At 41.1% G+C, this 26,030-nt stretch overlaps 2 protein-coding genes across 3 annotated transcripts; both read right to left on the bottom strand.

Moving 5' to 3' along the window:
* Window positions 1-3,388: 3,388 nt before the first annotated feature.
* LOC125701864 (solute carrier family 2, facilitated glucose transporter member 11-like) lies at window positions 3,389-12,152 on the bottom strand. 2 transcript variants are annotated; one of them, XM_048964415.1, is made up of 12 exons: window positions 12,024-12,152; window positions 10,606-10,704; window positions 9,864-10,024; window positions 8,391-8,515; window positions 8,002-8,131; window positions 7,302-7,450; window positions 6,555-6,742; window positions 5,685-5,795; window positions 5,026-5,127; window positions 4,787-4,862; window positions 4,004-4,131; window positions 3,389-3,686 (listed from the first exon to the last, which is right to left on the bottom strand). In XM_048964415.1, the coding sequence occupies exons 1-12, from the start codon at window positions 12,045-12,047 to the stop codon at window positions 3,480-3,482; spliced, it is 1,500 nt and encodes a 499-aa protein (XP_048820372.1). In that variant the 5' UTR covers window positions 12,048-12,152; the 3' UTR covers window positions 3,389-3,479. The 2 variants fall into 2 exon arrangements, with proteins under 2 accessions (XP_048820372.1, XP_048820373.1); XM_048964416.1 differs by having other exon boundaries at window positions 12,020-12,130.
* A 2,285-nt stretch (window positions 12,153-14,437) lies between these two features.
* Window positions 14,438-24,436, bottom strand: LOC125701664 (solute carrier family 2, facilitated glucose transporter member 11-like). The gene is made up of 12 exons (XM_048964021.1): window positions 24,229-24,436; window positions 23,828-23,926; window positions 22,893-23,053; window positions 22,018-22,142; window positions 20,429-20,558; window positions 20,136-20,284; window positions 19,390-19,577; window positions 18,219-18,329; window positions 18,036-18,137; window positions 16,924-16,999; window positions 15,907-16,034; window positions 14,438-15,754 (listed from the first exon to the last, which is right to left on the bottom strand). The coding sequence occupies exons 1-12, from the start codon at window positions 24,346-24,348 to the stop codon at window positions 15,545-15,547; spliced, it is 1,599 nt and encodes a 532-aa protein (XP_048819978.1). The 5' UTR covers window positions 24,349-24,436; the 3' UTR covers window positions 14,438-15,544.
* Window positions 24,437-26,030: the final 1,594 nt, after the last annotated feature.

Raw genomic sequence — 26,030 nt, forward strand, 5'->3', positions numbered from 1 at the left:
CACGAAGGAGTTTGTGTCCTTTCCAAAAAAAAAAAAACCCAAACATCTTTGTTGTTCCCTGTCTATTTCTAAGTCCCATTCCATGTCCCTTCCACATTGCTGCACAAACCTGCTCCAGCTGCATCCCAGCCCTGGCCTCTAGCTTTATACCCAGGGGCTGTTATGCAAGAACTACCAGCTGATGATCCCCCTCCCCCATACAGCAAGTACTTGTTTGCAGGACTGATGATTTATAAAAGCATTATTTATTTGTGAAGAGGGGTAGGACACAACCGCTTCACAGAAGTAGTGCGTAATGTTCCTGCATGTGTTGAGAAAAAAAAACCCACTCCGTTTATGGTTTAACCTCTTTTCTGTGGAAATAAGTCTTATGCAAGCCTAAAGCACTCTTCTGGCTCTTCTGAGATAGCTAACTTCAATCAAGTATGGCAGAGATTGATTTCCTGCGTGTTTAATGGGATAGGCTGACTGTGCTGAGTTCTGTTACTGGCCCCAGAGAAAGAGGAATGCTTTATTGGATGTCAAACAATCTGCCTGGAAGAGACTCAGTTCAATCATTCATCTTCAGGTCTGCTGGCTATCTCTGAAGCAAGTCAATTTGATGAGGACATCCAGCCACATAATTGGCTTTTTAAATCTGTGACCACAAAGCAACCAATTTCTCACTGGTCAATGAAAGCTCAGCACCATTAACCATCCACCATTACTGAAAAGTCTGTTGGTCAGAACCTTCACTGGTCCCCAGCGGAGGAGGTGACACCTGGAGAAGCCTTCCTTCCCTCACACAGATGCTCAAAGAGCTTCTCGGGCGCTCATGAGGGGCGACATCCCCAGAGTGCTATCATGGAGGAGGCTAAAAGCTTTTCTCAGCCCAAGTCCGTGTTCAAATTGGACATTTTTGAGCTGCAAAATGAAGCTGTGCTCCGCAATGTCCAGCTGCAGGAACATCACTGAGGGCTCTCCAGCCAGGTTCTGTATGGTGTTGGTCAGTAGCAGTCAGTGTGGAGACCAAGCTAACAAGGTATGTGGGAGCTTCAGACTGCTTCTGAGTGCTGTGCTTGCTGGAAGTGATACAGGAACACTGATACGATGCTGCCTCTGAGCTGGTAACCACAGCACAAACCCAATGAAGAACTCGACTGGAAGCAACAGAAGCTTTTAAAACTTCCTTCCAAAATCTCACTGAAATCTTGCTGCCTTATCCTACTAAGTGAAAAAAGCTATTCCAGTCTTCTCCATGACAGCCTCCTTCTTCATGCTTCTCTTTTCTAGAAGAATCTCACTTGATCCTTGCAGTCTGACTTCTCTTGTGTTTTTTCCCTTTGGCACATCTCTGATCTGCTCACCTCTTTCTCAAGGTGGGGAGCCTGTGGCTGAGTGGAATACTGCTGGGGTTCAGTGCTACCTTGTGCACACAAATGAGATTTCCCTCTGCTCGGACATCATTTTAACACTTATTTTTGTTGTAATCCATGATACCTCCTCAAATCCTTAGCTCTTTAAAGAATTATTACCTGTCTTTTGTGCATTTTGATATTTCCTTTCTTAAAAAGCACTTTATCAGCTATTGAAATGAAATTTCTTGACTCAAGAACATCTCCAGCTTTTCCAGTCTTACTCTGTGTCCTGTCCATGCATTTGGATACAGCCTGATCATGAAAAAACAGTGACATAGTAAGGATTTTGGAGGCTTTTTGAGAAGGGGAGGACTATAATGTGCTTCTTCTTGCAATTCTCATAATTATTTTAAAAAATATAGGTGGGTATCTCAGTTGTGAGTTCTGGGAGTAAAACATAGCAGAAAATCCCCAACAGCATATGTGATGGAGACCTATGAGCTGTGACAAAACTGTTCCAAATGTGCTGTTAATTCATCCCTTTTCTGTGTTAGTGAATAGGCTCTCCTGCATCCGAAACATTCTAAAAATAACAAAAATACTGAAAAATCAAAAAATAACTTTTCTGGGCATGAATCCTGTGTCAAAGCATTAAAAACAAACTGATGTGACAGCTCCATCTGCAAGGAGAGGAACTGATTTCTGCAATATTCATGAATCTCTGGTGCAGTGATTTGCTGCAAGCAGGTGGTATGATCCAAAGCATTTAGTGACACATCATGCCATAGTTGTTAGTGGTCACCTGGAAAAACTTAGACTGTATTTGTAATGAACTTCACAACTTGTTTTCTTCTGCTGGGTACAATAATCTCTAGGTATTTGCAGCCTGCTTATGTAACAAGGGAAACATTTCCAAAACAAACTCTTTTCTGAAAACGTCTGATGTCATTCCCAGAAGCTGATGTACCAGCCTGGAAACCAGGTCCTTAGAAGCTCTGGAGAGTGTGCTTTGCTTTATAGGAACCACTGAACCTCTTTTACACACAGCAATAACAGTTCAGCCAGCCCTTCTTCCTGCCTGGAGTTGCTAAGATGTTCTCCACTGAAATTCCCATTCTGTCTCCACAAGGAATGTCTCACACAACCATTTCACCTGCGATATTTTTTCCTACTTACATAGCTGGAATGCTTTCTCCTATATTCCTTTGCTAAGATTTGAACCTACATTTTGTTGAATTGCCCAAAACTGTGTGCCTAGCTTTTCCTCTATCAGCCTTCAAGTCAATTATTTTATTTTATTATTGACTTCTACTTTATCTCTCTTTTGTGACTGACGAACATTCGGTCTGCTTAATCCTTCCTTCCTCCATTTGCCTCCTTAAGTTATTTGGTTAAACACATTTCTGGATACTCTTCAGGTGTATGTATGGTCTTGGAGCAGGAATGGACCCTGTAGACCTCTAGCAAAATGTCTTAGAACTATAAAATACGTTAGGAAAAAAGGTGATCTAGTTTTTTGGGTTTTTTCAGGAAAAAAAAATTATATCCTGTAGATCTTAAAACTAAGTGACAAAATTTCCTGTTAGAATGTTTAGACATGAGCAAGAAATAAAACTCTAGCATAATGAATTTCATATCTGTATTGAAGAGGAGAGGAGAGGAGAGGAGAGGAGAGGAGAGGAGAGGAGAGGAGAGGAGAGGAGAGGAGAGGAGAGGAGAGGAGAGGAGAGGAGAGGAGAGGAGAGGAGAGGAGAGGAGAGGAGAGGAGAGGAGAGGAGAGGAGAGGAGAGGAGAGGAGAGGAGAGGAGAGGAGAGGAGAGGAGAGGAGAGGAGAGGAGAGGAGAGGAGAGGAGAGGAGAGGAGAGGAGAGGAGAGGAGAGGAGAGGAGAGGAGAGGAGAGGAAAGGAAAGGAAAGGAAAGGAAAGGAAAGGAAAGGAAAGGAAAGGAAAGGAAAGGAAAGGAAAGGAAAGGAAAGGAAAGGAAAGGAAAGGAAAGGAAAGGAAAGGAAAGGAAAGGAAAGGAAAGGAAAGGAAAGGAACCACATGGAAGAGTTTGTGTTCTATTTTTAATGATTCCTTTTTATTTCCATTGCAGCATTGTTTTCTGTCTTTTCTAAAGGATGCAGATTTCTCCTTTGGACATTCAGAGTTTGGTGCAGAACAACTGATCCTTAGGGAAGTTATTTTCTGTAACTGAGATTTCCTTCTTTCCAAAATTCAGGTTGTTGAACTCTGCCATTATCTCCATGATTGACTTTCCCTTGGTCTCAGGGAGGTACAGGTAGACGAAAGTTGCTGATGAAGCAAGGATTCCCAAAAAGATGAGGAAGCAGAAGGGACCGAGGTTATCCTGCAAGCAGAAATGAGAAACACTGTAAGGAAAATAAGAATCTCATTTCCACTTCTTTGCCCTTGGTTGTGGATCTGTGTCTTACTAATGGAAATTCAAAGGTTTGTTCAGTACGTGAACCAGAATGAGCATCACAACGCTGGCCGTGTGTTTGATCTGCTGCTTCTCTGAGAGGCCTGGGATATTCCTGAGCAGGCATGGTGTTCAGACTGAGCGCTAAGCTTTGCATATCATTGCAATTCACTGCTATAATTTAGCTCCCTGTCAGCTTCCAGAAGTAGATGAGCCTCGAGGGAGGAATCTGGTTAATGACTTACAACAATCAATGGAAAAACCATCCCGAGTACAAACAGTCCTGTCCAGTTGATGCAGCCGACAATCAGAAAGGCTGACGGTCGGAATGATTGGCTGAAGATTTCAACTATGACAGTTATAGAGGCTCCAGCTGTAAAAGAAAAGCAGAACACAAGCAAGGTATACTTGTTTCCTCCATTGCTCAGTGCACCTTGCTCCTGCTGAAGATCCTTGCAGTGGCAATGCTAAGAAACGTCAGGCAGAGTAGTTGGCCTGCTGGCAGATCACTTCTGCCGTGGGGCTGGAAGACCTCGATTCCAGAAAGGTTCTACAGATGCTAATTTAGGACTTCAGGTTTCTCTCGTACATGCTGGAATCCTTTTCTTGGTGCCATTGCAGTTCTGTATTGCATTGGTAGCCACTGTTAATGACTCTTATGTCTCCTGTAGTCATTTCTGCCTGAAGTATGTTAGCAGCTATAAAGCTTAACTCACTGAGTTAATGAAGGGTTGGTCACTACCACTCACCTGGCAATGCCTAGAATCCTATTTCTGGCTTAGTATTTTTAAAAGAGTTCTGAAGTTTTGTTCTTAAACCCTCCAGAGAAAGTAATAGTCTGTTTTAAATCATTAGGGTACTGGGATTAGCAAAAAAATTTGAGGTGTTTGTATCCTTTTCCTTTCTCCTGCTTGTACCAATCTGCCCTTTCCTTCTACTTTCCTTAATTTTATCATGGATTTAGTCTGTTCTTCCCCTGCCAGTTGTGTTGCCAACCAATATGATGCAGCATTTTCTCTGTTACTCACACGGTCCAATTCCATAGAAGATAACGAATAGGAAGATCAAGACAACACTGAAGTAGTGCAGCCAGAAGAACCGGTGCTGAAAGTGAGAAACCAGTGATATCAAACTGTTAGATACGTGAAAGAATGACCGAGCTCTTTTCCTTCCACTGACTCCAGTTTCTGTACTTATTCATATTCAGGCAGGACCAGAAACGTGGGTTGATGCTGGGCAAGTAGCCAGAAGGCTGCTAGATCTTTACCTGCAGTGACAGGGTGGTGGTAAGGAGTGCTAGCACAGAACACATCAGTGTATATCCTCTCCAGAGCAGAACCTTCCTCCCGAATCTCTCTATAAGGGTGCTCTGAAAGGCAGAAAATGTATCATAAATCTCAGTTCCCAAATGAAAAAACTCTTGCCCTCTACACGTGTCTTTCTCATGAGCCTTATCTGAATAACTGCCAGAAATCTGAGAGACTCTTAACTCCAGATGAATTTATCAGCTTCAAAGCTGTTATTTATTAGTCTCTTCTAGACTGTTATTAGATAGTTTTCTTTCTTGCATGTTTGTATATATCAAATTGTGTATGCATATGTACACTCATCTAATCCCAGCCATCAGATGCAGCTAATCCAGACTCCTGTTCCTTTGGAGCTGCGCCCCTGACTCTTGTGTTCTGCTCATGCCTTCTCATTTAGTGGTTACTCATTGTAACAGAATGAGAGAATATTTTTGCGGAATAAAAATGATTCTAAAGATATAATGGATAAGAGCTGCCTTTCATCCTTCATGTGGTTTTACAGAAACAGGACGATGTGTCTTAGGTTATGCAAATCTTCCCTGGGCCCACTTATAAGAAACAAAAAGCATGGTTGACCACATTACATTTTTCCTTCGAACTCCAGTCTCCAAAGACTTACACACAATATAGAAGATAGGCATTCACATAGCCCAACTCCCAGGGACACGTATGGGATAAGATGTTCTTCAAACTTGGCTGTATGGAATACTTCAAAACAATAGAAGTATATCTGAAAAATGCAGAGAGGAAATACACCTGTGAAGAAAAGTTTAGCAATTGTGATGCACATCACTTTTCATGTCTCTTAGTGAAGTTGGAATATTAGTATAGAAGTGGATTGTGTCCTTTTGGGAGTGAAGGATAACTGTATAGGTCTAGTAAAAGCATAGCCAACAGCTTGAGGGACTTGGTCATTCCTCCATGCATGGCACCAAAGTCAGGAGGACTGTGTCAAGTCTTGGGCTCTCACTGCAAGAAAGACACTGAAAAACTAGATCAGGTCTGAGTACTGGCAAAGGGCATGAGGGATAAGGGTGGAGAGGCTGAGGTTTCTTCACCCTGCAGAAGAGACGGTGGGATCTAATTGCTGGTGAGTGTAGGGAAGATGGAGCCAGACTCTTGTAAGAGATACACAGTGAAAGAACGAGAGACAGTGGATACAAGTGACAGCAAGGGATGATTCTAACTGCACATAATACAAATATTCTTCACCGAGAGAATGGCTAAGCACTGCTACAGGGATCCGGAGAAGTCATGGAATCTCTAGGCCTCCAAATATCTGGCCCAAACCCTGAACAGCTTGATCTAATTTTGAAGGTCTGCCTAATTGTGAGTAGTGGGATATGGGCCAGATGGCTTTCAGAGCCCTCTTCCAATGGAAATCATTCTGTGAGTTTCTTAGTCTAAGCTGGTGTAAGAAAGAGTGTCTTGGAGGGTTTTGTAATGCTGCCTAATGTTTATTGTTCTGTGGATAAAGAGAGCACTCAACTGCATTGACTCCACAGAGCTGCAAGGTGGTCATGAGAATCATCCCAATGTAAAGCTGCCAGCGCATAGATGGCTCTTTTATTAATTCAAGGACACGCAAGGTTTTGGTGCTCGTCATTGCAACCTTCTCCTTCATAATGTCATCAATTTCTGCTTGATGGTCTCCTTCCCCCCAGAGCTTCCTAATGGCTGTTGGGGAGAGAGAGGGAAGTGCATTATTCTACCAGAATATCTCCATCATAACTGATTACATTAAATCCTTATTCTGCTTATCCATTGATGTAGGTGCTTAGTGTCTGGTTTGTTGTCTGCTTCTGTCTTCTTGTTGATCCTGAGTCAACAGGCAGATAAAAAAATGTTGTCCCTCTGTTGTCAGTATGGAGTATCTTTCTAATGCTGAATTGACTTAATTGTAAACAAAGTAAACATTCATGTACTCTTCATTTAATAAGAAATAGGCCGCCCAAACCATTTCCTTTAAAGAAATAGTTACTGCCCAAACTGGACATTTTAAACATGCTGTTATGCATCTGTCTTTCTTTTCTGTACTGACTACATTAGCCTGAACTCCCCAGTTAATGCAGATGTTTTGCTTTAGGAAACTGAACTGCTTTAGTCAGAACTACCTCTGCTCCTGCTCCATGGTACACACCACTGCGCTGAACAGCTCTGTCCTGCTTTCGTATCTTCTGCCAAAGCTGGCATTCTACCATATCACATGAATTAGGTGGCAAGTTAGGCACTCTACCTTTCCTGAAGGCTTCCTCATTACCCTTCTGGATCAGGAGGTAGGATGGTGACTCAGGGAAAAATGGAAGAGTAACCAGTTGAAGCAGGGCTGACAGTCCACCAAATGCTAACAACCATGGCCACAAAGCTTCACTTCCTAAAATCTCCCTGGAAAGTGCATGTGAAACAAAATTATGAAGGTTCAGGAACTTCTCCTGAGTGGTGAGGATTGCTCAAATTCCATTCAGGGGTGCAAACACCTGTATTGATGACTTGGCAAATTTCACAAATCTGGCTATTTTTATTTCGGACAAGTTTTAGAAATTTCTTTGGCATCTTGAAATACTTTCTAAAGGTGATTTGGATTCTATGTGATGTCTAAAGAGCTGATGAGACCGTTTTGATCATTGTTTGACTGCAGGACCAAAATGTCTTGCTAAGACCTTCATGTCATTGTAGTAAATTTCTGAGGGCAAGTCCTGGAGTAGAAAGGGAGCATCATGAAGAAGAAATCAGGTCATGAGCAAATTTGCTTTTCTTTCTCCTATATTTAAAACTATGTTTGCCTCGAATTTGATCAAAAGTTTTCTTCTGGCATAAGATAAGCCCTGTTTTGGAGAAGATTAAAGGGCTTCTCAGTCATTAAGTAAATGAGAAGGTAAGTATATAGAAAGATTTCTATTGCTTCTAGTGTAACACAATAGAAAAACAGAATTTACCGTAGTCCAATAACCTGTCCTGTGAGTTTCCCCAGTGTCAGAAAAACAGAAACTGTGGAGTTTGTAAATCCACGCAGCTTCTTGGGTGAAATCTCTCCTACATACTGAGGATGTATATTGAGAGAAAACCCTTAAAGATAAAAGGGGATAAGTGACTGTTAAAATACTGAGAAAAGCTGAAATTTCAGGCCCCATCCTGTCTTCCACCATTTGCATTCACTCTGATATTTGGATTCAATTCTTGCAAAGGGATGATGGCTTTCATTTTCATTAAGGGCCTAATCCATTCGCTTGGTTCTTTAAAATCATTACTCAAGAGCGGCAATACCTGAGGAGAAAATCCTGGGACAGCAGAGGTGCTCGCCCTGCACAACGTCACAGACACCTACCTGTGCCAATGCCGTAAAGGAAGCGTCCGGCCAGAATCAGCTCGAAGGATTTGGCTGTTTTACTCAAGGCCATTAAAAGTGCAGCTACCAGCATGATCAGGTTGGTGGCAATCTGGCACTTTTTTCTGAAACAGAGAACAATACATGAGAATTTGGTGTGAAACAAGAACCCCTTTTGACTTTTTTCTCTGACAGAAAGCATGGCGGAACCATTCCTGTCGTTTAAAGAAATGTCTGAAAGAATTTTGACTTTGGATAGTCAAAGTGATGCTTTAATACTTCACAGTCCTTTATGTTTGAATTCATTAATGTTTATCTCAGGAGCTCCTCATAAAATGTTATTTTTTTTCCCAGAAGTAATCTGTCTATGATTCTCGTTTTAGTATGGATCATACTAAAGGTACTTTTGGACAGATGGATGTGATCTGAGGTATTGGGAGATGGCAAAACGCATTTTTCAGAGGTGTGCTTCATGCTTCAAAAAGCACTCTGTGTGAACTGTGAGCTGATATGCTCCCGATCACAATGTCTCAGGATCAAGTCCAAGTTGTTTGCACTCATTTTTGCTGTGCTGCTCACTAGAAAAGAGTCCGCTTGCACATTAAGAATGCCCAGAGATCCTCTGTTTAAAAGATTGTGATGCAGGTTATCCCACACAAAATAATCCATGGGAAAACTCATTTTTGTTTCCAGTCATGGGAGACCCTCGGAGTGTGGGATTAGGCAGTGTCCCACAAGAAATTTCTTGGGGGCACTTACCTGACAGGAAAGAACACAAAGGCAGGCAGGCTAAGCTGATTTGTTAAGACCCACACGAGGGGCCTCTGGACCAGTGGATTGTGGAGCAGATCTTTAAATGGATCACACCAAGCAGATAAGTTTGCCAATTTCTCTGCAAATGAAATTAGTGGTGTTATACACAGACAGTGGGAAAAGACCAGACTGGTGAGGAATCTTTTCTCCTTCCAGAGAGAAAAATAATTTTAGAATGATTTCTAGTAAAATGTATTGCCAAGAATGGAGATTTCTCTCGGATAATTTGTTTTGGTGCTGCCTATATCTTTTATAGTGTAGTTTCAGGAGAATTAATTTTTCCAGTTCTGATCACAGTTCATTAGTTTAGATAAGAATATTGAATACAATGTCATCACTTCAAAACAGCCGTACGTAGCCGTACATAAATCTGGCTCTTTGTCATGTAACAATGTCTTCTGCATGCTGTTGTCCAGGTGTTTAAAGAGGCTGCACGCAGCACATTACAGCAGAAGACTTTTTTACAGCTGCTTTTTGGGTGTTTGTAAAGCTTGGTAGATCTTTCAGCTAGAAAGTGTTGGATGTGCCCGTACACACGATCAGGTTAGTCTGCAGTCAGGCTGCTTCGACCAAGAAGAAAAGGGTTATTCATTCACCTTGGTATTTCCCTGTACTTGCCCTACTTGGACTCTTGAGCTACTGAGCTTTAGAAACACTTACTTTCTGTATCTGGTGGTCAGGTAGCCACAGCAGAGGCTCCCCAAGAAGCCTCCAATCCCAAAGACAGACACAATGAAGGACCACAGCAGCATGATTGTCTCTGGATGGAGGGGTGAGCCGTGTCGCTCCATCCAGGTTTCATTAATAAAGTTCCTGATGTGCTGAAAAGGAAAATGATTTTTGACTGGATAATGGGTGTCAGATTCCTTCATCTTATTTGGCTGCTGTACGTCAGTTCTACTCAGACTAGATTTCTTTTGAGATTAACTTTCAGAGTAAAACAGGTTAGTTGAGATCAATTTCAGAATCTTCAAATTAGTGTCAGTCAGTAAGCTTGAAAAACAGAAAATGTGCTGTTGTCATTCTTCTCCATTTTAGAAAGTTATATTTGATGAAATCTAGGAATTGTAGGAAGGCCTTGGTGGCTAATCCTTTACAATTAAATCAGGAGAAAAAGGGCTGAGGAAGGAGAAGTAAAATTACAAATCAAATTCAGACAGGTTAATGCAAGGTTGCTCTCTCATTTATGGGCTCTAGCTATGAGAAGCATGGTTTATACACATGGAAGACAGTAAGGGTGCTGACAGTGTAATGCTGTGACTTTGACATCTGTATATTTGGCCATGTTTTGCCTCTAAGTAGCATACAGGAGAGGAGATCACATGCATGGCACCAGACAGATTGATGAATTGGAAAGCAAGACCCCCAAATCTTGAAACTGGCCAGGGAGATTGCTACCTACCACAGAGGGGGCGTTGATGACAGAAATATGGAATCCATATGGGAAACTACCTCCAATTCCCAGCACTAGGACCATTTGAAGTAGCCCCTGGAACTGAACCTGCAAAGTGAAAATAAAGTACTCCATCACCTTCACATTAATGTACTGCTTTCATTTCTGACTTTGTTGTTATTCTTAAGCTTAATAAAGGAAAGATACTTTTAACATTTGCCTTTTTCAGAAAGGCATGGGCTAAAAGGAGAAGATGGTAATTTGGAATAGTCTTTGTAATTGCACTAACACAAAACTCTCCCTAACACAAAACTACCCAGACGTATTTGGGTATGTGATACTACTGATCTGTATAGAAGACACTGTGCTCTGTGTTCTTTTCAAGTCAGATTGTAATCACAGAATCACAGAATGGCTTAGGATGGAGGGGACCTTAAAGATCACCCAGCCCCAACTCCCTGCCATGGCTGTGGGGCACCCACAGCTCTGCCTCGACACTCTGAGTAACATTTCTGCTTAACATCTAACCCAAATCTCCCCTCTTTTATATTAAAGCCATTCCCCCTTTTCCTATCATGAGCTTCGTAAGCTCACAGTTTCCTGGAGATCAGTGCCTAGATGAAGAAAAACTGGAATAAAATACAATCAGACAGGAGCAAAGTAAAGTAAATGTGTATAATGGTGGCTTGGATGATATTTAGATCTCTCCTTATTCTAGTTCTTAGATCCATCTTTCAAGGGCCCGTTACTTCATTTCTCCACTACTGAATTTCCTGAGTTCTCTCATGACAAGAATAGAGAAGTAATGGATCAGGAGATTCTGAATTTCCTTCAAAGTTCTGTCTCAGATTCAATAGATTTGCTAATCAACAAAAGTTAACTCACCTTCTCACTCTTCCTTTTTTTTTCTTTTAATGGGTGCATGATAGATTTAGAAATTACGAATTTTAGTACTTATTGGAAGTTGAGAAATAGAGTAAGAAATACTTGTTAGAATTTCTTCCCCTCTTAAGACTATGGTAACTCTTGATGGATGATATTAAATGGATGGATGAAATGAGGAAGCTCATTTCTTTTGCAGCTTGTCATGTGTATCGTAGCCTTTTGCAGCACAGTTAATCCATTCATTACTTCAGAATTAGTCGTGAAAGTAATCAGAGCACCTGCTAGTTTTCAGTAATTCAGAAGACAAAAGTACTACAGTGTTGTCAGACGGTGGAACTGCAAGAAGTTTTGTTAGTTTTTATTTTGTCTTCTTGCACGAAAAAGACCTTTCCATGCCCCAACCCCATTCCTCTTGGCGATGTTTAAATGCAGAAGAGAAGGATGGTCGCTGTCCTAAAAGAGCTTATAATCTTTAAGTAATCTGGATCACGTTAGCCTTGCCCTTTAAATGTCAGGGACATGAGAAAGTGACACTTACTCACCAGGTCAGAGAAAAAGGTGGCCATCTCCGATGAAAGAGCTGATTCCTGTTGCTTACTGACTGGTACCTGCCAGAGGAACTGAAAGCTCGCATTGCACAATAGCAGCGTCAGTGAACTAGTCCCACGTTACTGAAGTTAAAGTTTAGTTAGAAGGTTTTTGAGTTAATTACACTTATTTCAGCTGTTGTACAAAGTTTAGAATTGTTGGATTAAATATTTCAACCAATGGTTATGTCTAGCTCAAGTAACCAAGACGGTCTCACTCGCCAGGAACCTGTATACATCATGAACTCTCTTTTGTCCTTGGGCAATAGGTAACAGAGACATTGATTTTAGAAAGAACTGCAATAGCCTTAACTTGCTTAGTTCTCAGTAGAAACTAACAAACTTAGAGGCAGTGTTATCTGTTGGGAATTTTAAATGGGGCTCAGATAGTGATATGTACAGGACTTTTGGAAAGAGCCTAACAATTCTACAGTGGCACTTTGGGCTCAAGCAGCTGTTAGGAGTACTGGATTTTTCTTTGCTGAAGAAAATTCAACATCAGGCCAGTAACCTTCAGAGCTGGAGTGTTGTCTCTTACATCAGACAGAACGTTTTCAGTCTTTAACTTCGTTTATTTCAAGGCTAAATGGTTTTATATGTGTTAAGCTGGTAAATGGCTTAGATATCATCTACATTTTATACCTCAGCTAAAGAAGATGAAGAAATCAGAAAGAAATTGTTGTATGCAAATAGTCACACTACAAAATAGATCACCTGCAAAGAATATTCACAAATTCTCCAGCTGACATCTGAGATGTAGTGCCACCTGGCCAATTTCCTCAATTTATGTTGTTCTCATAATGAAACTGTCTTTTGATGTAAATTGAGAATACACGGTGTTTTGTTTTCTGATGAGATCTCCAGCAGTGAAGCTGTTGTTAGAACACAAGTGAGACCATCCCTTTGATGCTAGGAATTAATTGATTTTTCTGGAAAGTCATGCAAAGTTGGAATGACATACCATGCATCTGCCAAAGGAAAGAAATGCTATGCTAGCTGCTAGTATCTGCCTTGCTTAGATGGCACTGGGGGAAAATGCAGTGTTACAGTCATGCAAGACACACATATGCAAAGCTGTCCTGAGCCTTCTCAAACAAGGTCTAACTAGCCCAGGTCTGTTCTTAGTGTCTGTGTAGCAGCACTTCTCTGATCCCATTTGAAAGTTTTTGTAGCTGCCTCAGAGTCAGTATTTGAGACAATCCTTACACATCAGCTGATGGCTCTGAATGCATACATGTGCTGCTCCTGATGCTTCTGAGTGCTTCACCTCTTCGGCACCTCTGGCTCTCTGGGCTGGACTTCCACAGTACTTTGAAGCATCATCAATATGCTGCAGTCATGCTGTTTCAGATAACTGGGAGGTGTGTTTAGGAGGCTTTTGGCAACTTTTATTCATTCTGACCCCAAAATATCACAGAACACCTGGATTGCTAAGGCTTAAATAGGTGAGCAGAAGTGCCAGTATAGCTACCCAAGGTGTTATATGCTATGAATTATTGCAGATACTCCAGCTTTATATTTAAACTATACATTTTTGCTTTTTCATCCCTTGACCAGGCTGTTGCCAGAATGCAGCTCGCTCTACTGAGCACAGGCAAAGGTTGACCTGTGCTCCAAATAGCTGTTCCACTTCGTTGTCACATTAATGTTCCATAGGGCATCCGCTCAGTTCCTGTTAAGGATCATATGGAGAAGACTTTCCTAATAACATCTAATGAATAACAGATCAGAGGAGTGGCTCACTGGAGAGTCAACCCAGCAGTGCTACATGATGACACTCTGCTTATGTTTCCAAAGATTTGGGGTATTGTTGCATTGAAGTATGTGCTCAGACTGACGGGTTAGGAAAAGATAATTCTGTTTTACCAAAGTTGAGATTTCTACAAGGAAAGTCTTGTCTCCAAATGACTAATAGTCATTAGTTTCTATTTATGTTGTTATACATAGAATCATAGAATCTTAGAATGGTTTGGTTGGAAAGGACCCTTAAGATCATCTAGTTCCAACCCCATTGCTATAGGCAGGAACACCTCCCAATAGACCAGGCTGCTCACAACCCCATCCAGCCTGGGTGTATACATACACATATACAGAACACTGCAAAATTTGGGGGTTTTTTTCATTCTAGAGATTCTCCATGTTTCACAGATTATCTTTTAGTGAGAAGTCTTAAGTGTTCTTCAGTACAAAACAAGCAACAAAAAATCCCTGTCTTGGAAGGATCTGCACACCAATAGTTTTTTTCTAGTCAGCTGTTCCTGAGGGATGTCCTATTGTTGGGAAAGAAACACTTGTGGAAGCCAGAAGTATTATTCCAAGTTCATCTGCCATTTTTATTATGTGTAACGTTTCCAATGAAAGGTAAGCAGCAGCTAAGATGAACGGCAGAATTCGTATTTTGAATAGCCAACATTGGAGTTGAAGTAAACACACCAGTCAAAGCAGTATCAGAGATAAAAAGGAACATTTATTTTACACACATCTAGGGTGTAGATTTTACTTTGCGTATTGCACTCCGCTGCATATTGTTCTGTGTTTCACTGCCCTCAAGGTAATTGTGGGCACTCTGATCCTGGAGGGGTAGCAACAGGCTTAGAGTGATGCTGCTGATGGGGCGATAGCACTGAGTATCTGAAAGGACTCCCTGTGCTTCTGTTTTCTGACAGTGGGTTTCCATCTGTGACTTCATCAGCTCCACTGTATTGCCACTGAAACAAATAAAGCTGTATAGGAATTTTTTTACTCATTCTTTATCCATTTCGTGAATAAATCTGATTTTAGAATCAAGTGATGGATTTTCTTTCTTTTTTTTAAATTTTAAATAAAATAATTCAATGCAATTCTCAGCAAGGAGAGCTGCTGATATCGAAAGTTTAAAATCCAAAAGCTCTGAATTTTGACAAACTAGAGTGAAAGTCTGATAACAGAAGGAAATTGTGGCATTAAGTACAGGAATCTGGAAAGAAGTGGTTGTTCAGTCTAAAGAAACAAAGACTCTGTCCTATTCTGTTATTTCTTTTTCTTTAATCTGTTGTGAATTGAAATCTAGCCAGAGATAGCAAGCCAAGAACTTTACTATTGCTATTTCAGGGTTGTAAATACAAACTCATGACTCAGAGAGAGAGAAGGGACCATGAGTCTTCCTTTTCTGTGTGGTCAGCAGAATGTTTAGAAATTCTACATGCAGTTTCAGTGTGTATTAATTGCTCCATTATAGAAGAGATTTACACATCAGCAAGTTGAGCCAAGATGTGCATGAGTTAGACGAGTCTATTCCGCTAATATAAGCCATCATCCCTTTTCTAAGCTGCCCAGAGTGGAGTGCTTTAGAACCGTGCTGTTTTGGCAAAAGAAAAGCCTCGTAGGTGATGGATAATAAAAGCTGATAGTCCATTTGACCAACATGCAAACCAGAGAACAACAAATGTCTTTTCTTTCTTCCTTTTAAGAATGCTTGCTACCTCTGTACCAGCCAGTCACAGCCTGGTGCAGAAGGTGTAACCCTCCTCCATGACATGGTTTGGAGTTGCTGGAACATGCTTCTTTCTGAAGTTTAGCTTATCAAACTCTTCTGTTATTTCCACAATTGACTTCCCTTTTGTTTCTGGAAGGAACAGGTGGAAAAATGTTGCTGAAGAGAAAAGTACCCCTATAAAGATGAGGAAACAGAAGTGCTTGAGTCCTTCCTGCAGGGAAGAGCAGAGTGAGAAAGAGAGCAAGATGAGCATATCTTTTTGTTTGTCACATTCTCGGGACGTCTCCTGCTGCTCTTCTTCCAACTCCCATGGCCAGCTCTGGAGCATGGCACGCCTGGGGAGAGCCCTGGGGTGTCACTCACCACAATGAATGGGAAGGTTGTTCCAATCACAAAGACACCCAGCCAATTGAAAACTGAACTGATCACAAAGGCGGGTGGTCTACAGGACAGGTTGAAAATTTCAACCCTCATGGAAACTGTGGCGCCACCTAAAAAGGAAGAGGAGTAAGATTTACTTCTCAGTGTGTTTGATTTGAAGGTTTGGATCTTCAAAAAGATGCTACTGCTGTTGGCCGGCATTCAAGAGACTCTTCTCTTTTAGAAAAGAAAGTGTTTGTGGCATCTTATAAACTGTTAGACATCACTTTATTTAAATATTACTTTCTTCAAACAAATTTTATTGGGAAGATTTAAGAATTGAGCAGTTAGCATTTCAAAAAATCTGATGTCTTCTCATGAAAAAAGCTGCATAGGAGTGAAATACCAATTATTACTACAAGCAAGAATTCCCAGTATGATATTGTTAGATCAGTCTTTCCAGATTCACTTCCTGGGCTTTTCAGTTGTGATCTGGAAGTCACAGAACTTTGACCGGCTTTGAGTTAGGTAAATAATTTCACCTACTGTGTGACAAGGCAAGTATTTGAAAAATAAATAAGCTTTTTAAGTTCACAAGGAGTTGGTAGTATAAATTAGGAAGAGAGTTAATCCAAAGTAGGTCTTCTATGCTGCTGTTTATGTGCGATACAATGTGAGAGTATACGACAAGGAATTTGAAAGTATCCTTGGGTTTCTTTTTCTCTCTCTTTTTTTTTAAATTGTTTCTAAAAAATCTACTTTCACTCTGTTTCTCTATGATTTTTGGTGAATACTTTTTGCTCTCTCTTTTCATCAGTCTCTCGTTATAAAAACTCAGACCTGATGGCATTGCAGTTTCTGGCCACCGACTGGAGTCACAATGCTTATGTGACTACAAGGTCAGGTTAAATGAACCCACCTTTGTGAAATGCTGCATGCTATATAATGCAATATTTCCCCAGCCATATTTGTAAGGGAACATGACTTGATTCTTTTACTTCTTTGGAATGCAGTACTCACCTGGCCCAAGCCCAAAGACAACTACAAATAAGATAATCAGACAGAGGCTGCAGTATGGCATCCAGAAATACCAATCCTGGGAACAAAACAAAGAAAAAAACAATTTATGCATGAAATCTGTGAATAACTGTAGGTTAGAAAAGTTTTCTGACACTGTTACTTCAATAAAAAACATATGGTGTGTGAGAACTGGAAGAGAAATGTGAATCCTTCTTCCTATGGACAGAGCCCTGAGATGTTTGTTAGGTGTGCAGACAATCAAGTTTGCTGATGCAGAGCAACTGTCAATCTTAGATGCCTTCAAATAAAGGATGTCTGAGTAGTACTTTTCCACCATGTCCTCCTTTCTCCTTGATCCCACAGTGCTTCCCCTAACCCTTAGAGATATGGGAAGGCCAAGTTATATCTTTCTTTGCTTTTGACATGGTAATAGCTAGAACAATTTCCACTGAAAAGGAGTAGATCTTAGTCAAGAAGATACAGGACACAGTGCTTTAGGAAAAGGTCTCTCCTATATCCAAGACCCTTCATGATTGAAACAGAAATGGAAGTCTGCTGCCACCTTGCTTCAATGTTAATTTTGCAGTAGTATCTACTGAACAGCTCTTAGATGAATACTGGTACCCAGGAGAACTGTTTCTGAAGAAATTACATCACTGACATGGTAATAAAAAATTGAAATGCTCTACAGTCCATGAACCAGTATGTGCATTCCCAGGGAAATCTGCAGCAAAGCTGAACTTCAAAGAGTCTGGTTTTTTAATTGTTAATTGTAACTTATTAAGAAATGCATAATTAGAAAGGACAGTTTCCCTATGACTGCATTTTGATCTGTGCTTACCAGTGTTCAGTGTTTGCAGCCTGATGATATCAGGAATCAAGGCTACCTTCTCTGTGCTTTGTGTGCTCCTTGCTATAGTCTTGCTTAAAGGGAGGCAGGAGTGCAGACAGTATTTGCTGAGAGAAAGATTAATCCTATGTGCAGAGGGTTATTTGAGAACTTCTGAGCTTCACATTCCTTTCTCAGAAGCACGTTTCTACCTATGAGCATAGGTACGAATAGAACAGAATAGATAATGGAAAGAGAACTACCAGGAGAAGAGTTTCCTCACCTGTAGGGAGAGGGTCACTGTGATTACAGCTAGCAGTGAACCCATGATGAAGTAGCCTCCTCTTATGAGTGTTTTCCTGCCCAGTCGCTCAATGATGGAGCTCTGAGGGACAGAAATCACAGTGGTGTCAGTGCCAGAAAAGCAAACAGTGATGCATTCCCATAGTAACATGACTTGACTTACACACACTACAGTGGCTAAGAGTTCTGCAAGTCCGATAGAGAGGGTCATATAGTAGACCATTCTTTCCTCAAAGCCAGCTGCCTGGAGGACTTCAAAAGTATAAAAATAAATCTAGAGGAGAAAAAAAAACAACAAACACAGAACAGTAAGAGAAGAAAGAATATCATTTCTTACCCATGTCTGTGTGTGACACTGACCTGGATAGGAGCTGGCAGCCAAGGATCATGCAGCTCGGCTTTTGAGTAAGAGTTGTGCACTCTTTCTGGTAGTATTCACTTTATTGGCAGACAAAAACATTGTAAAACATTATCAAATTAATTAATTTGATGAAAGATAAAGTTCTGTGATAAACAAATCTCCAGCTGCTGTAATTAGGTTTGCATAGACCTCATTTAGGTGCATTCATAAACAGCCAGTTATATTGTCACTTATGGAGCCCATCCAAGAACAACATTGTAGGACATACTCTTCCTTCTCAAGAAAGAAGAGCGTGGGTTATGGAATCATGAGGAAGTAAAACAGACATCTTTTCTTTTAAAGTATCTCTTCTGTATTTGGAGATTTGCTAAGATGATACAGATTTCAGTTTAAACTGTGTTAGACTCAACTGTGTGTTTCCTTCACAGGTATTGCTGCAGCGTGAAGTTAGATGTGGAAGAATTGTGCAGAAAATTGCAAAGCTGTGGCTTCAAAATGATCTCAGAAAAGTTCTGATCTGAAGAAGACAGGGAGGATTGCAGAAGCTGCCAGAACCGTGAGCATTCTTTAATGGCTAAAGGTAGAGTGAGCATATTGCCATCCCACGTGTCCTCCTTAGAATGCTGACTCATGGGAGCAGTAACATAAGACTGTGCTGTAGATTTTGCCAAGAGAGAGTGGGCTTGTTGTAGGAACAGATTCTGGGCCCTCACAGCAGCTGCCAAAAATGGCTGATAAATAAATAAATACAGAGAATGGTAACTCCAGCAGGGACCAAGAGCTGGGCAAGAAGATGTCATATGGAGAGCCTGGCCAAGCTCTGCAAGCAGCTGCTGCTGTGTGGAAGGGTTGGCAGATACCACATAGTGGCCTGGGAAACCTGGGAAAAATGAGAGGAGATCTTGAGAGCTATGATGTCTTCTTTAAGGCTGCTGTAAATGTTTTGAGACTTTAAGGGGGAAATGCACTCAACTGCATTGATGCCACACAGCTGAACTGAGGCGGTCAGAATAATTATCATGTACAGCTGCCAGCGGATAGCTGGTTCTTTCATTAGCTCCAGGACACTCAAGATCTTGATGTTTTTCACTGTTGCCTTCTCTTTCATGATGTCATCAATCTCTGCTTGGTGATGGCCTTCACCCCAAAGCTGCCTTATGGCTGTAGAGGAGAAGGAAAGTGAGACCTGCCATGTTAATTTGTCTCTTTTGTTTGGTGACTGAGAAGTTTAAGTGGGCTGTGTGGGCTGTGTCTGCAGTGTGAGGCAAAGATGTCCTATGGTGTATTCCAGAGCCCTGTCCCCTCTTTCACAGAGGGGCTTGTTCAGAGAGAGGGGCTTAGTGAGGTGCACAATGACTTCCTCCCTGCTCGTGGGTCCACATTAATCCCTTCCTCATTCTCTCAGGGTACAAGCTTGGTACACAGCCAATAGAGTTGAGTGGAGCCCTATGGAGCCCTGCAGTGCAAACTGCCATTTGTCATTTGTCATTTAGCATTAACCATTTATACTGCTCAGAGCATAACAGCTTATTATGAAAGATTTTGTATTAGAGGAGTAGTTTTGTATTCTATATGAGGACTACAACAAAAATGTACTTAGTGGATATTCAGAGTCATCTCAGAAATGAGCAGGGAGAAACTTTTTTCTGCACTGGGAGAGAAAACTCACAAACTAACTGAAAGCCAAGGAAGGAACAGGAACACAGAGCACTCAGTTACCTTTCTTGCAGCCTTCCTGGTCTCCTTTATGCATGAGGAGATATGGCGGGGATTCAGGGAAGAAGGGCAGAGTGAACAGCTGGACCAGTGCAGGAATTCCACAGGAGGCCATCAGCATGGGCCACCGGGACTGGCTGCCCAGCAGCTCCCTGGCAGGAATTAAACAAGCATGTGTAGAATAACAATTCATTACATTGGTTTTTGAGAAGAGAAAGAAATTGATGGAAAAGCAGAAGCAGCAAAAGATGGAGGGATCCAGATACGAACTGGGTTGCAAATCAGTTGTACTATACCTTTGTCCTGCAATTTGCCCTACGGCTTTTCCCAGTGACCAAAAGAAAGAGGCAGTAGAGTTTGCAAATCCACGTAGCTTCCTAGGGGAAATTTCCCCAACATACTGATGATGCAGAGGAGTAGAAAAGCCTTGAGGTGAAGAGGAAATTATGGGAGAGAAGAAGAAGACATTCATAACCATGGGAAATAAAATGGAATGTAAATAACTAAGCAGCACAGAATATAGCTGCCTCGTGCACCAAATTGTTTCTCATACCTCAGCCTGGGCATGAGATTTTTAAGTACTAGGCTTTCTAACCCTTTCTACAGAAGTGATTCCTGTCCTCTTTGAACAGTGCAGTTTCCTGACCTTAAGAACTGTACACCTGTGGGGTGTTGCCTCATCATCGTGTCTCTTTTGAGTCTTAGTACATTTTAAAAGAGAATATGCAAAAGCTGAGTAACTAAACTGTGAGTAGTGTTTCATTTGCTTGTAGTTAATGTACATAATCTCAGCCCTGTTTGAAATGATGTTACAGAAGAGCTGCTGTGGTAGATCTACAGTGGGTAAAAGTATATGGTACTTCAGTGTTGGTTTGTACATGACTTGAGAGAAGATGCAAGTATTTCTTTTCAATGTACAGCAATGATTTTGATGATTTGAAGCAGAGTTGGTATTTATAGCTACCAGTGAAGTACTAAATGGCTCAGGAATTCTGAAATCTAGTCTGTGAACTACAGTATTTTCTTGATATGATAGTCACAGCCCCTCTAATCTGGTTTGAAAACAGTTTCTGCTCCTGTCTTTATGTATTGGCAAAATGGTGGAGATGTGCAGTCTCCATAGCAACAATTAGGTCTTTACATGACACAAGATGTGGGTTCTAGATCATAGCAGGGTGACCGTGGGTGAGCAGTCCTTGAAATAATGTTCTTCAATACATCTGTATGTCAGTAATTTACAGAACTCGGTTATTTGAAAAATAGACACTTATTTAAATAAGTTTAAAAAAAAAAAAGGCATCCTTGCGAATATCCAAAACTAAATGGACAAGCAACATTTTGTGTAGGAAACAAATACAAGACATACTGACACTAGCACAGGTTATTTTCTCTGTACATGGACTACCTGCAGGCAGTGATTTTACTGGACTGTGTCCAGCTCCTTTCACTAACCCCAAGGACTTTCTGCTCTGAAGCAGGTTGAACACCCTTGTAGAGCATTCCTGAAATATGCTCAGAGTCAAAATGAAACGGCCATGACTTTGAATGGTCTGTTTCTCTGAAGCCAAATGAGAGGACTAGATTTAAACTGTATTCCATATAATTCTGAATACTGTCCACCAAAATTAAAGTAATACTATATCTATTTCTCCACTAGAAAAGTTTTCAATCGTGTCAGAACATTTGTGACAGCTCTGGATATTTATGCACTTGGCAAAGCTCAATTTAAGTTGGTATCTACAAAATTATTTATAACTGTACTCCTTACAGTTGGTTGATGTAGAATATCTTCTGACAAAGATGTATGGACTTTAAATTCTCTCAGTGAAAGGTTATCTATCTTGAATAAGGATGTAATATTTAACCTGTGGGAGAAATCACTTACCTACACTTACACCACATAGGAAGCGTCCAATGAGAATCATCTCGAAGGACTTGGACATTTTGCTGCAGCCCATGATAGATGCTGCAGTTATCATTAATAGATTGTTGCACAGGAGGCATTTTTTTCTGTAAATGCAAGCAAATAAAACATTTTTGTAGATCAGGAGAGAAATGGCATTTGAGTTCCTGCAACACAGGAGCACAGGGTGAAGTCATCTTGCCAAGTTTGTCAAGTTATGCATGTATGGTCCCACACAATATAGGTCCTTCTACACTATTGGCTCTGGACACTCTGTGCCCCTCTTACACAGAGTTATATTGTCATCCAGCTAGCTCAGGATCTGAACAGGGAGAATTCGCTATAGCCAAGGTTGGCAGAAAAAGGCACTGGAAAAAAGGTTACTTCGAAATTCCCTGGAAGGCATGTGTGGGCACTGTGACTTCTGGGACAGGACCTGCAGCCTGTACCGTGTCCCTTCTGGGTCACACGTTGAAGTTCATTTCCCAGTAAACCAGGGAGAGTGAAATAGAGAAGGGGAGCAATGTGGCATTGATGGAGCACCTAGGAGCATCTCAACGCTGCTGTGCTGTGAGTAGCATCTCCAGAAAACCCCTCTGCCTTCAGCTGGGAGCTACCTTTCCAGTTGAATCCAGCCTCAGTAACTGCCATCTCGTGTGACACGCTGGAAACATAATTGGTTAGCTAGTGCTACAGGATACAGGCAAGAAGCAGCAACTTGGCATCACTGCCAAGCTGGCTGTGTACAGCTGTTACTGTACCTTTAAATCAGTCTCACATTTAAAAACTTTAAAAACCTCAACAGTAATTTCCTTAAATTAAGATTCAGTTGACAAATTCTCATTAAAAATACATACTTGCCATACTTGACAGTCAGGTATCTACTTCCTGAAGCACCCAAGAGACCTCCTATACCAAGGATGGACACGATGAGAGACCACAGGAACAAGAGGTTATCCTGATGGATGGGGTAGCCGTATCGCTCCAGCCAGGTTTCATTAATGAAAGCCTTAACATGCTGAGACAGAGAAAAAAGGATCATTAACAATAACTTTGACTCCACAGCATGTATTTTATTACATTTATAACATAACTTTGTTGCTTTAGATAAAGTCTCTATTTCATACAGACTCTAAAAGTTTGCATTAGCCAAGAGGCATGGAGTAATAGAGTATGCTACGTTGATTCCCTGTTACTAGGAAGTCATTCTTTGCTTGGCTGTCCTTGAAATTTGAGGTGCTAAAACACAGACCTGTAATGAGGAACTGCACCTGATCACTGCAGTTTCTAAATCCTTTCTGACTTAGAACTCTGTGCTCTCAAGCCTGAAAGTAACACTTCTGCCATAAGGTGATTTCTACTAAATGATAATGTCTTCCCTTAAGTTCCAGTGTCTCAAATGGAAGTTTTACCTGTGGTCAGTGGAGAGAAGCAGTTAGAGCACAGTTCACTTGTTCTGTTTGACTTCCCTATGTGAAGATGGGTAAGCTCTGAGAGTGTCATATGGTATCACTGGAGTAGCCACATGGGACATCCGTCTCCCTGTAAACTTGCAGCACACCTGTCAGTGCTTTTTTTGAGGAACAGTTCTATTAACAACAAGTTGCAGATCTCTCTATTTTCTTCTGTTTTCAACAGTTTCACATGTTCTACTTTACACAATAGCATAGTAATGGGAATTAATCATAAGAGGAGAATATAGTGATTAAATCCTTGCTAACAATCAGAGAGGAGCATGCCAAGAAAGGGATGTGGCGATGCCATTTACCAGTCTATGTGAGCTTTTACCTACCTGACTCACGTAGGTGATTGTGGAAATTTGAAAGCCAATTTGGAATGTTCCACCTATTCCCAGGACAATGACCATTCGGAAGAGTCCCTGGTATTGTACCTGCAGAAGTAGAAGAAGATCTTAAGCTCATAGCTGCATCAGACTGCTCCTTAATTGTGCCTCTCATTCTCCAGAAGCATCTCACTTGTTCAAGGATTTTGCAGGCAGGCTCTGACAAAGATGGAAGACAGAGCAAAGTGCAAATATCTGCAATACCCTGAAAAAGTGTGTAGAATCACTTCCAAAGTACTATTTGCAAATAGGAGCCTTGTTGTTCTGAGAGAGAGAGTGATTTTGTTTTCTTTCATGCACTGATAGCATACAAAAATATCCCAGATGTCAGTGCCTCGCCATGTACTCACCAGGTCTGATAGGAAGCCGGTCATCTCTTGCTCAGGAGCTGGTTGTCCAGTGCACTGAGTGTCTGTGTTATCACTTGGCTTCTGTGTCTGTCTCATTCCTGCTGCTATGGCAGTAGGCATTTGGCTGCAGGGAGCAGGGTTAAATTTTTACTATTTCGTCTTTGCTCACTTATATTTACTTCAGCTGGACAAAGTTAACAATGCTGGATTAAATATTTCAGGAAATAATTGCATCTAGTCCAGCCTGCAGGGGGAAGGTTTCAAAACAGAGGAAGTTTGTAGCTGGCCTTTGGAAAGAGAAAGGAGAGCTCAGGAAAAAAAACATCCAAGTAGTTTTCCAAGACCAGTAAAATATTTTATTTCATTGATAAGAGCTGAGCAACATCCACTATAATCTGCTCAATGGGAAAAATAACTAGCAAAATATTTAGGTATTTGTGTTTATGAAGCAGTAAAGACTTTGTATTCGGTTTCAGATTCACCGGCATAGTAAACAGCTTTTATTAGATGAAAAAAATGGGCAAATTCTCAAACACACAGCTCTTCATTGGGCTTGAGATAGAAGTAGCACATTTCAAATCTTAATTCAGCTGTTCTGACTTATGTACCATTTAGGCTGCCCCAAGGAAGAATATTTCTTGTCTTGTGGTTGTGAGACTTGGCCAGGGATGGTGAGAAGGAGATGTTGTGCCCTGGCAGAGGCTTTTGGAATGGAATGTCCCTTCCTGAAGGCTCCATGCCAAACCAACCAGTAACTAAAATCCACTTCCTTGTGAGAGTAATCAAAGTGAGCATATACTCCTTAATGAGGTAGGGTGGCACAGCTGGGTTCCTCATCCCTCAGGCTTCAGCTCTGACCATAACAGAAACAGAACAGCCCCAAATTCAGTGCTGCATCTGTTGATCCTTTGGAAAGTCACCTTTGGTTCCCAGAGGCTCCACATTGGTGATGTGAAACCTGAAACGTGGCTTCACTTGGCTTCTTCTACAGACCACGTTTGGAAAAAAGAGGTTTGCCTGGGGCTGTTGTATGTCTGATGTCCTGTGCTATTCCTGCTTTCAGTGTCTTCTGCTTTCTCTAAGTCATGCCAGGGGACATTCCTCCACTGCCAAGGTTTGGGCTGGGTGCGGATGTGATGGTGGGATTATGCTGGAGCCATCAGTAAATTCCTAAGCTCGGGCCTTCTAGCTCATAAAACACAGAATGCAATTATTGACAGAGGATTTTACTGCAAATGCAGCGAGTCTAAAGAAAAGAGAGAGAAGATGTTAATAATAAAACCTTAGTTACTTGTGTAATTGCAAGTGTTCCTATACAATGCGTAGCAAAGCTGTTTTTCCTGGCTTGCAGTAGCATTTAGAATGATTTAGCATTTTTGTGTTTTCTCTTGAACACCACCAACAGCAGCATTTGGACTGTACAAAAACAGAAGCAGCATAGCTATTAATTCATTTTTGAAATTGTTTTAAAATTGTAATGTTTCCTGCTTATTGCATACGTACATTTTCTAAATTCATATCAAAGTGTAGGGTTTTCTATGTGATTCCTATTCTCCTTCCCAAATAATTGGTGAGGATCTCAAGTAGCAGCAATTTCTCAAGTAGCAGGAATTACTGTGAATTACCAATTCTCAGTAACATTTCTCTGACATTTTTGGGTCTTTCTGGAGTTTCTGAGCTACACTTGATTTTATAGAATAGTACTGTTCCATTTTATCAGCAAATTTAGTGTGATCAGGAGACTTTTACTGTTCCTTTCTAAAGAATAAGTGAAATGAGGACAGGCTCTTGGCTTCTTGTGC

The sequence above is a fragment of the Lagopus muta genome, chromosome 17 (assembly GCF_023343835.1).
Source record: "Lagopus muta isolate bLagMut1 chromosome 17, bLagMut1 primary, whole genome shotgun sequence".
NCBI classification, from domain to species: domain Eukaryota; kingdom Metazoa; phylum Chordata; class Aves; order Galliformes; family Phasianidae; genus Lagopus; species Lagopus muta.

Excerpts from the sequence above, each read along its gene's own strand:
- LOC125701864 (XM_048964415.1), bottom strand. The coding sequence starts at position 12,047 with ATGGCCACCTTTTTCTCTGACCTG. Across the intron at positions 8,516-9,863 it reads CTGACCACCAGATACAGAAA|AAAAAAGTGCCAGATTGCCA; the intron begins GTAAGTGTTTCT and ends TCTCTGTTTCAG. Across the intron at positions 7,451-8,001 it reads GGACAGGTTATTGGACTACG|GGAGATTTTAGGAAGTGAAG; the intron begins GTAAATTCTGTT and ends TGCACTTTCCAG.
- LOC125701664 (XM_048964021.1), bottom strand. The coding sequence starts at position 24,348 with ATGCCTACTGCCATAGCAGCAGGAATGAGACAGACACAGAAGCCAAGT. Across the intron at positions 23,927-24,228 it reads CCGGCTTCCTATCAGACCTG|GTACAATACCAGGGACTCTT; the intron begins GTGAGTACATGG and ends CTACTTCTGCAG. Across the intron at positions 16,035-16,923 it reads TGTCTTTGGGCTTGGGCCAG|GTGGCGCCACAGTTTCCATG; the intron begins GTGAGTACTGCA and ends CTTCCTTTTTAG.